This window comes from Antrostomus carolinensis, unplaced genomic scaffold, assembly GCF_000700745.2.
Source record: "Antrostomus carolinensis isolate BGI_N321 unplaced genomic scaffold, ASM70074v2 scaffold29268, whole genome shotgun sequence".
NCBI lineage: Eukaryota > Metazoa > Chordata > Aves > Caprimulgiformes > Caprimulgidae > Antrostomus > Antrostomus carolinensis.
In genome coordinates this window covers 13,317-23,510 of record NW_010332806.1, presented here as the reverse complement: position 1 = coordinate 23,510, position 10,194 = coordinate 13,317, and the positions used below count along the sequence as shown (strand labels likewise).

General features: G+C 39.6%; 1 protein-coding gene across 1 annotated transcript; it reads left to right on the top strand.

Annotated features, from left to right (window-relative positions):
• The first annotated feature begins 599 nt into the window (after positions 1 to 599).
• On the top strand, positions 600 to 8,959 carry IDS (iduronate 2-sulfatase). Its single transcript, XM_010173645.1, has 8 exons — positions 600 to 734; positions 1,750 to 1,927; positions 2,800 to 2,888; positions 4,183 to 4,383; positions 4,999 to 5,169; positions 5,822 to 5,948; positions 7,468 to 7,641; positions 8,345 to 8,959. The coding sequence occupies exons 1-8, from the start codon at positions 603 to 605 to the stop codon at positions 8,845 to 8,847; spliced, it is 1,575 nt and encodes a 524-aa protein (XP_010171947.1). The 5' UTR covers positions 600 to 602; the 3' UTR covers positions 8,848 to 8,959.
• Positions 8,960 to 10,194: the final 1,235 nt, after the last annotated feature.

The following is a 10,194-nucleotide window of genomic DNA, read 5'->3' as shown; positions in this document are numbered from 1 at the left end:
GTGTTTCGGGTCGCGCAGGGTTTTGACGAAGCTCCGTCGCCTCTGCAAGGCCGCTGAGCGCACAGCCCGGCGTAGCTTCCCTCCTTACAGCGGCCGTTGTTAAAATATGTCTGTAATTAATTTTAAAAAAAGTTTTCTTGTTACCTGTGCAGCCTTTTTTGGAGCATGCAATAATAATATTATGATCCTGATGTAGCGTAACAGTGCCCGAGCTTTATCTGTGGCTTAACACCCTCTCAGAGCCTGTATCTGTAGAATTCAGTAGTGGGTAATTTACAGAGTGTAAATTACCTCTTTATTTCACGCCACCTTTCTGTGCTGAGCTGGAGAAAATACCATGGGAGGAAGCAATGAAATAGGAAGAGAAGTGAAAACCATTGTGGTTGTGTCTGGGCCAAATCAGAGTTCCTACATGTTGAAGGAACTAATCCCAGTATTTACATTTCCTTACAAAGGAAAGTGTTCTTGCTTATTTCATTTGTTTTATTTTTTTCTTAAATATACATCAGGGTTAGAAACTGATAAAGAAATCTGCATAAAGTAGCCCCTACTTACTGGAGCTCAAGTCACTATGTTCCCAATTCTATTTCTTCACAGATGGTATGAACGTCCTGTTTATAGTTGTGGATGATCTGCGTCCTGTTTTGGGCTGTTATGGAGATAAGCTTGTGAAATCTCCAAACATTGACCAACTTGCTTCGCAAAGTATTGTATTCAGCAATGCATATGCACAGGTGAGATAAATAACTTAATAAAAAATGTTTCCTTTATGCAAAATAATTACTGGTATTATCACAGTAGGTGTTATGCAGACCATTGGAAAAAGCAAGTGTATACTTTAAGTATTTCCAGTAGAAAATAAATGGTTGGGCTGAAGTGTACTGTATGAACCTCTCTTTAGTTACATGAGAAGAATGAAAACAGGGCATTTGAATCATGGTATTTGTGTAGCCCTTGGAGGAGTGTAATGTCACTTAGACATTTTCACTGTTAGTAGCAAAGTGCTGCTTAAAAATACTGTTTTACTAAATTAGGATTCTTCTCTTCCACTCTTCATAAAAGGTTATTTTTTACTTCTTAATTTTCTCTTTTGAGGAAATCTATTCTGTAGACTTTTATGAAGGGGCAGCTTGCGTGGTCAGCATTATTAAAGTACAGGACTTAAAGTCTTACTAATTCCTGTTTACTTGAATATTTTCTGCTGAGAAATTAGAAGTTCGAGTCTAATTCTGACTAGGGATTAGGGCTTTAAAGCAATAACTCTCGGCTTTTGCCAATCTGAAATAGAATTGATGAAGCCTTTGGACCGTAACCTGGACCTTCTGTGTGTTTATCCTTTTCATTATTTTTAAGGCAGTCCAGATCAACTAGACTTTGGGCTTTTGTCAGCACTGTCCATCTGCCACTTTGGCTTAATTCTGTGTGAGTGTGAGCTACTAGATTACAAAAGCACTGTCTTTAACACAACCTGACTTTTTTTGCACTACTATCTGCGTAGCAAAAGCTTAGGAATTGGTTATTTGAGGAAAAATTATGGATAGGTAAATGTATAACCTGCTAAAAGCTTGCAATTGGGAATTGATATTCTTAATAAGGAAGCTGTTCTTTCCAGCTTGAAGTGATGTGAAACACTTTCAATGCAGTTCCTGAGCCTTCAGATGTTTTGCCCAGCTACACCCAAGTCAGCTTGCACATGTGTTTTGCTTTTTGTTCTGAACTGATTCTCTTTTTGGCTGGCTCTCTCCTCAGCAAGCCGTGTGTGCTCCCAGTAGAGTGTCGTTCCTTACTGGACGCAGACCTGATACTACCCGACTGTATGATTTCTACTCCTACTGGAGAGTACATGCAGGAAACTATTCCACGATGCCCCAGTATTTCAAGGAGAATGGCTACGTGACCCTGTCTGTGGGGAAAGTTTTTCATCCTGGTATTGTTTGAATTGTCATCTGCTTAACATACACATGCTTATATATTCTCACAAACAGACTTTACATATACGTATCAAATGTGTGATTCTTGCCTGTAATGACAACCTAAATTACAGTCCTGAGCCAGATTGTACAATGACTGTAGGTTGTCTTTAAATCTTAATTTTAAATCTTAAGACATTAGAGATTAATGTATTATATGACTCCTATCTAATGAATATTTTCACATCTTGTGTAGGGATTGTAGGAATAAATGTATAACATTCTAAAAATATGTCTGGAAGTTAGATTTCCACTGAAGATGAAATTACTGCCCAGTCTCATTGTCCTAGTTCTGCATGTACATGTTTCATAATAGGCTGGCTGTGTGGATCAAGAGCTACAGAATGCATAACTAGTACTACCAAATAAACAGAAAATTAGTTCACTAGTTAAAAAGCAGTAACAGACCGAGTTGAAAAATACTGTAATACTGACCTGCTTTTTGGTAGTTCTTTTCCCCAGAACTAAACTTCTGTGGATATATGAACTTTCAGTTGATAGTAAAGCTAATTAAGGATGTACATGAAGACTGTTACTACTCTTAGTTTTTTGGTGAGTTTTTTTATTGCCGTTCCCTGAAGTAAGGCTCTTCAAGAGGCTTGAGTCTCCCTCGCCAGTAAAAGGTGTATCTCGGGGAAGAATGTGTGTTTTAAATTTTATGACTTTTATTTCTTCATTTTCTTTTTCTCTGTGGTCAAAGATAATTTCAAATGTTTCTTGATTTTGAATATTAAAAAAAAAAAAATGAAAACAGGTTAAGCTTGTGTTTGAGCTCTTCCTGGTTCACTGAACTATTAGAGCATTTCTGATGTATTTTTACCCTTTCCAGGGGTTTCATCCAATCACAGTGATGACTATCCATACAGTTGGTCCATTCCACCCTTTCATCCTTCAACTGAAAAGTATGAAAATGATAAGGTAAGACTGATTTGTGGGACCCTAACAAAGGATTTTCAGGATATTGCCAAGTTATTTGTGCCAAGTACAGGCTATACTCTCTGGATTTTGAGACTGCAACCTTGTGCTGGGAAACAACTAGCCAGTTTGATATCTGTGTCTTAGTCTTTCAGAAGAACGCCTGTCTCCTCTTCAGTTGTGTCATGTTAACTCATGTGCCTATCCTGCAAATATTTTAAGTATTTCTAAATTAGTATTTGGAAACTTAAGTTACTGAGATATAAAAGTGCTTGCAAGAAAGAGTGATCTTAATTTGTGTCTAGGCCATGAGTTCCTTTATCTGAAAAGTGCAGTTGTCAACTTCCACCCTAATCTTGGTCTGTTTAGTAAGTGACAAAACATTGTTAACATGCTTGGTGAACTTAATTCAATAAAGAGCTCAGGGCTGAGCGAGTGGAGGTCATAATTAAAATATTTTTTTAAATAATCTGAAACTTTATAATCTGATTCAGTTTTCTAGAATGTTTGTAACTAAGAGTAAGTGTGGCCCAAAATAATCTGGTTTACATTTATGCAAACATAGCGATTGCATCACGTGCTGGAGTCTGTATACTGCAAAGGTGGGAGCTCCAGCCATGAGGCTATAGCCAGCCTGGGCAATGCTTTGTTCTTGCATTTCATGCAGAAAAATGCTGGCTTTAACAGCAGTGGTATTTATGTCCGTGACATACTTTTCTTTATGTTCATTCAGCATCTCTCACAAACACCCTGCTGAGGCCACCTTTTCCTGGCAACTGTTTAGTCTCATTTATCTGTCTTCACTGATTATACATCAGCCACTGCTGGCATTTGCTCAGAAACTAAGTCAGTAGCTTCCAGGCAGCTTTCTATGAACTCTTGGGATCAGAAGGAGTAAAAAAATGCTTGTACATAGTGTAACTGAATTCTGCCTTCTTGACAGAGTTTCTGTTCATCATAGAACCTGTGTGTTTTCCCATATGACTGTTTAATCTTCTGCTTTGCTTTAGAGAGGATTCTGCTTTTCCGTAGATCTGGAAGTTTCATTCTTCAACTCCTGAATCTGTCTCCTCAGTCATCAATGTACTCAGCACCTTTAGTGTTCATAGAAATTGTGAAATTCCTTTTTGGATTCAATCTGCAGTCTTTTGTTGGTAGAAGGATTGAGAAACAAATTGATTTGAAAATTGCAGAACAGAGGATTTTTTTCTTTGCTTTTATGTAAGTTAAGTAACAACTAATTATTTTCTGGGGTTTTGGGGTTTTTTTTTTGTTGTTTTTTGGGGGTTTTTTTAAGACTTGTAGGGGAAAAGATGGAAAACTTTATGCTAACTTGGTGTGCCCAGTGGATGTGACAGAAATGCCTGGTGGTACTCTGCCTGATATTCAGAGCACTGAAGAGGCCATACGCTTACTGGATGTTATGAAAACCAAGAAGCAAAAATTCTTCCTGGCTGTTGGTTACCACAAGCCACATATCCCACTGAGGTACCCGCAGGTGAGGAAACTGGAGCCTGCAGGGAAAGGAACTTAGACACGTGTTGCTTTTGCTTTTCAAAGCTGTTTCTACAAATGTTTTATTGCTATTGTTTCTGGAAGGGAAGCTGAAAACCAGCCTTGAGTTGGTGTAACTTTAGCAGTTGCCCGTGTTGCATTTCAGAATGTTTAATGAGAATGAGTTGTGACCACTCAGCCAAAAGCCAGCCTTCTACACATAAAAGTGACTGCTATTGCATGGAGATGGTGTTCAGCTTGATGGAGTATGACATAATGAGGCCTTACAAGATCTTGTACTACATTCCCTGTTTGAGTTGGTGGCAAAACTCCTACTCATTTCAGAGGAAGTGATGTTGGACCTTTTATTTCAGTGTGGCTTTGAGATGCAGGAGGCTATTTTTAGGTACTTACTAACTCAGTATTTTTTAGGAATTGGTTGGGGCTGACTAGCATAGTGTTGCTACCTTTTATACTCTAAGGGAGGGGGAGTGAAGCCTTGTAAACTGTAAGAATGTTAAAGGGTCATGCAAGGGGAAGTGGTTGCTGGTTTACAACATGAAGTTTACAATAGACCTTAGAGGTGAGTGCAGTCTTTATGTGTGTTTTTATTGTAAAGGAATTTCTCAAGTTGTACCCGTTGGAAAACATCACATTAGCCCCAGATCCCTGGGTGCCTGAGAAACTACCTTCTGTGGCATACAACCCCTGGACAGATATCAGACAGAGGGATGATGTGGAAGCATTAAATGTTAGTTTCCCTTATGGACCACTGCCAGATGACTTCCAGGTAAGCCATCAGGATAGTGGACTGAAGTCAAACTGCCTTAACTTCTTTAAGTGCAAGGGAGCACTTGGCTGCTCTTTGTTCCCAGGTATCCAGCAACTATCAGTTTGTAAATACTACGAATTCCCTGCCTTGTGTACTGTCACCTCTAGCCTTGTAGGCAAACCTTCACTGTAACTGCAGTCAGACTAGTGGGAGTGGGGATGAAGAGATCAGACATCTACTAGTGATAGTAGTATGTGCTCCTGGTTTGTGTGTAAGGGAATGTATGTAGCAGCTCCCAGTGTTGTGTTTGTTTGCATTATTGGAATCTGTTTATCTGTTTCAAGCCAGCATTCTGTGTATCTTCTTTTGCAAGATTTTCCTTGACTTTCCAGTGTTTATGCCAAAATAAGGTGCACTGACTGGACCTGGTCGGTTTGCACATCTTGCTTGGAAGAACTTCTGGGAGATAGACAGAATTTTCTAGCTGCCCCCTCCCTGTTTACCTTTCTGGGACATTAATCAGGCTACAGACACTTGAAAAATAAAGCTTTACAAGTAAAATCCTTCAGTTCTTTTGCTCACACAGCCACCCACTGGTTCTCCTCTGTGTGTATCTGAGGAAAAGCTAATTTTTTTTTCTTCTCCTCCTCTCTGTTTCCTTAACTTGCAGCGGCAGATTCGTCAGAGCTATTATGCAGCAGTTTCTTACCTGGATACTCAAGTTGGCCTGCTCTTGAGTGCTTTGGATGATGTAGGACTCTCAAATAGCACAATAGTAGTTTTTACTGCTGATCATGGTAAGTGTTTAAATCTTTCTCAAGCTCACTGTTAATAATTTAATTGTACAACTCAGTGCTGGCATATTAATCAAGTGTGTGTTTATATAATGTACAGTAGAGCTACTGTACCTTGTATATCTGGCTAGTCTGTCTCTAATTAAATGGACTGACACAGACTTCTGTGGCTCTACAGTTCTGTCCCCCTGCGGGCACCTCTTTTTAATCAGGTTGAGGGTTTACTAGTGAGTGATGAGACTGCCAGGACACTGGGCTGCGCTTGGTGTATTCCCACCTCCTACCCAAGGAGTGGCTCTTGCTGGGAACAGTGCTGTGAAAGGATAGTGACCACTCCTCCCCCCTTACAATTTGCAGAGAGCCATCTGCTACAGTGGGTGACAGGCTTTCTCATTAACTGCTGAAGTGTGTTTTCTTGCACTTGTCATTGCTGCTTGCAGAGCATCTAAACTGATAGCAATATGGCTCCCCCCTCATAACTGAAGTATTGCACACTCTGGATCCTGGTGGTAAAAACCTGAATTTGAATTGTGAGATAAATGTCTCAAGCACTCAATGTTTTTTTCAATACTCTAATGTTCATTAAAATAACTCCCCCATGATCCCTTTAATTGGGGGATGTCTTAACTGACTTAAAACAGTTAAGATATTGCTCAACTGAAACAATTTAAAGTCATATATTTAGTTAATTTGAGTTGACTTCTGTGAGCCTGTGTGTATAAACAAGGTTGCAGAGAAATGGGATTAATGCTTCTGGGACTAAAGTGACTCTACATGTTCCTTCTCATTTGCGACTTTGACTTGGACTTTGCATTGTAAACTGAACTTCTCTTTTTCTTGCTGTGGTTAACTGTAAACTGTTGGTGTTTCCAGTACCACAGCTAGCAAAGTGATCCAAAAAAATCTTGCGTTAACATAGCTGTCGTAGAGCTCCTTTATCTTCCCCTAAAGTGAAGCTGGCAATAAATCTGCCTGGAAGGAAGTCATGTTGGCATCTCTTCCAAGAGGAAGAGGAGAGCTAAAGAGTTTTGATCTCTATTGCTTCTTCAGGAGTAACATCCTGATTATGGCAGTCTGGCATAGACAGCAGCCTTGGCTCCAAGGAGTGTTCAGATAGAGCGTTAACAGGAGTATCAGAGAGCTGGCAGCTTCCCAGAACTTAAATGTGTGCTTTATGGAACTGATCCGGAGACTCTCGCAGGCACTGTGACACACCCCAGTTCCTCTTTTCTGCTGTTTTAATGATGATTTCTTAATTCTAATCTAGAATAGGGAAAATAAGGAAATGTAATTATTTCCTTAATAAAGGTGTATTGGGTTGCAAGATTTAGGTGGCTGTTGAAATAGCTTTCATATTAGAGAAAAAATTGTTATATTTAAATGCAGATTTTTATTTGCCTTTTAATATAACCTTGATAACAGACTAGTGACCTCAACAGCCAGAGTCAATTTACAGTGAAAAATAAATTACTAGTAAGTTACAACCCAGTATCTGCTCTGAATTTTATTCTTTGTCATCCAGGATGGTCCCTGGGAGAACATGGTGAATGGGCAAAATACAGCAATTTTGATGTTGCCACCCGTGTGCCGATGATGTTTTATGTACCAGGAATGACAACTCCCTCCGTTAGTCAAGGAGAGAGAGTCTTCCCCTACCTTGACCCTTTTAGCCATACTTTAGGCTTGGTACCTCAAGGTAAATTTCCAGTATTTATTTTTTGTTTGCAGTGGATATATGTACAGGAGGAGTGACAATGTAATGATACTTTGCCTACAGACAGCTTGAGTCAGTGCCATTGACTGTGCTGCTTGTACTGACGAGGAGCAAGATGGTGAAAGGAATTTTTGGACACAAACTTTTACTTTGGTTACTGCTTTAGTGGAAACAGCTAGATGTCGATTAACACAGCAGGTGATTTATTTTTCTGTGCTGTAGATGCCTGAAAGGATACTTGACCTACCTTTTGTACTGGCAGTTGCTGTCTTTCCAACAGCGATTAGTAAACATTCTCTGTGTAGCATCTGTACTTAAAGTGGTGGCATTGGAAACTGTTTTAGATGGAAGCACTCTCATGTTAAACTATTGGCACTGGAATTTGCTCTGTCTTTATGAAGAGTTCTTTTTTCAAAGTAGTTAATATTATTGTTTTGAGGTCTGCATGTTTGAGAAACATAAGTGCAAAATTTTTCTGGTTAAAATTACATAATAAATGCATAGACTAGCATCTTCAGAGCTAACTGCCACACCTTAATTGCCTTGATTTTTGTTACCCACAAATCCAGTACGAAGTGCTTTCCATTAAACACCAACTTAATTATCAGAATAAGTTTCTAAAATGTTCTACCAGTGTCTGTCAAACCATCATGTTCTATAGCTTGTATTTTGATGTTTCTTCTAGGGCGAAGCAAAAAAGTGGTTGAGCTTGTGTCTCTGTTCTCAACACTTGCTGAACTCGCTGGCCTGCAAGTTCCTCCTGCATGCCCAGAGACTTCCTTTCATGTTGCACTGTGCACTGAGGGGGCAAGCATTGTGCAGTATTTTAATGCCTCTGAAGAGAAGGTGCAGGAAGAGGAGGATGGGCACGATGACACTTACAAGTGTTTTAATGAAGAATCTGTTGCTTTCAGCCAATATCCCCGGCCTGCAGACACTCCTCAGTGGAACTCTGACAAGCCGAAGCTGAAAGACATCAGAATCATGGGCTATTCCATGCGTACAGTTGACTACAGGTATACTGTATGGGTTCGGTTTAATCCTAACAACTTCAGTGCTGACTTCGGGGATGTCCATGCAGGAGAGTTGTACCTGGTGGAGACTGATCCAAACCAGGATTTTAACATCTATAACAGTACCTCACATGGTTGTTTTTTCAAAAAAATTATTGATTTCCTGAAGCACTAGGGTTCAGAAACTTTTTTGTGCATGTTCTTGCAACTGAAGCAACACTTTTTTTTTTTTATAAAACCTTTCTATTGTACAGAAAATGCTTGGATTAAATTAAAATCCTGTTTGTATCAAAACACTAGTTGTTGCCTTTGTCTTGTTACAGCCCTTATTACCCTGAAGTAGTCAGAGCGAACTTCTGCAGTTGTGTCTGGTCTTCTGTTCTGTAATGACTGAAGAAGTCATTTCTGTGCTGAAACTGGTGGTGTGAAAGGTGGAAAAAGAGAAACTTCTGTGTTTGAAAGGCTGTGTAGAGACTGTGTGTCAGTAAACAGGTCCTGTCTGCTTTCCCTAGGAGACTTGGGGCTGGAGTGGTCAAGGAGACATTTGATAGTGGTGAAGTTCTGAGGTGTCTGTTGTCATCAGCCTTTCCTCTGACTAGAGCTAAAAGAGAGATTTGATGTGTTTCATTCAAAACTTAATTATTTTATATAAAAACTTTAATTTGGAGATTCATGCTCCTTATCATACAGCAGAGGATCTGAATTTTTAGTTAATGTATATGAAATAAGTGCTTTCATCAATGAAACACTGAGTAAGACTGGGAGGTTGAGGTGACATGGATATGCTCTTCAGTGATTTTTTGTGAACACTGGTCCAGTGAGACCCCGCAGGTGAAAAGAGATGGAAACCTGAATCTGTGGTAGCTTGCTGGTTGCTGTTGTTGCTGAACTGCTCAGTGCACTTGAGGGTTGCCATGTCCAGTGACAGAAACTTGGATGTTTGCATTCTTAGGTGCTGAGTGGGGCTTGGCCCTTGTGGTTATGGACTGGGAGAGCTAAAAGCCTCCCATTCAGTTTTTAGTGTGACATTTAGCAACATGGGACGTGGAGCATTAGTTCTCCCAAGCTATACTGGTAAGTTAATTTCCATATGTCCAAGTGCATTAAGGTAAATATGTTTGGGACCTTGTAACTGAGAAAAATGTTTTTGCTGAGTGTTTTATTTAAGGGCTATCTGTACCTTATGCTCACAGCCACGAAGTACACTGCGCTGTAGTGTGATGGCAGTAATTTGTGTTCTATCAGCCTGCTGGATTTCTGCAATTCCATCTTGGTAATCGAGGCTCTCAGAATTTGTTCCTGAACAGATAAGAGCTTGTTCAGACAGTGCTAACTCCTGCTACCTTCCTCAATGAACTGCTCCAATTCCTACAAAAAGAAAAAAAAAAACATCCATTACTTGTCTTCCTCAGATAAATTGACTTTAATATCCTAGAGAAGCCACAGACATAACTATTTCATTAAAATCCATGTGACAGTCTTATTCCTAATTAATGTAGAGATACCCACCATGAATCTGATT

Bases quoted from the DNA above. Each gene is read 5' to 3' on its own strand.
- IDS (XM_010173645.1), top strand. From the start codon at position 603: ATGAACGTCCTGTTTATAGTTGTGGATGATCTGCGTCCTGTTTTGGGC. The intron at 1,928-2,799 runs GTATTGTTTGAA...TACCCTTTCCAG, and splicing joins GGGGAAAGTTTTTCATCCTG to GGGTTTCATCCAATCACAGT. The intron at 5,949-7,467 runs GTAAGTGTTTAA...TTTGTCATCCAG, and splicing joins AGTTTTTACTGCTGATCATG to GATGGTCCCTGGGAGAACAT.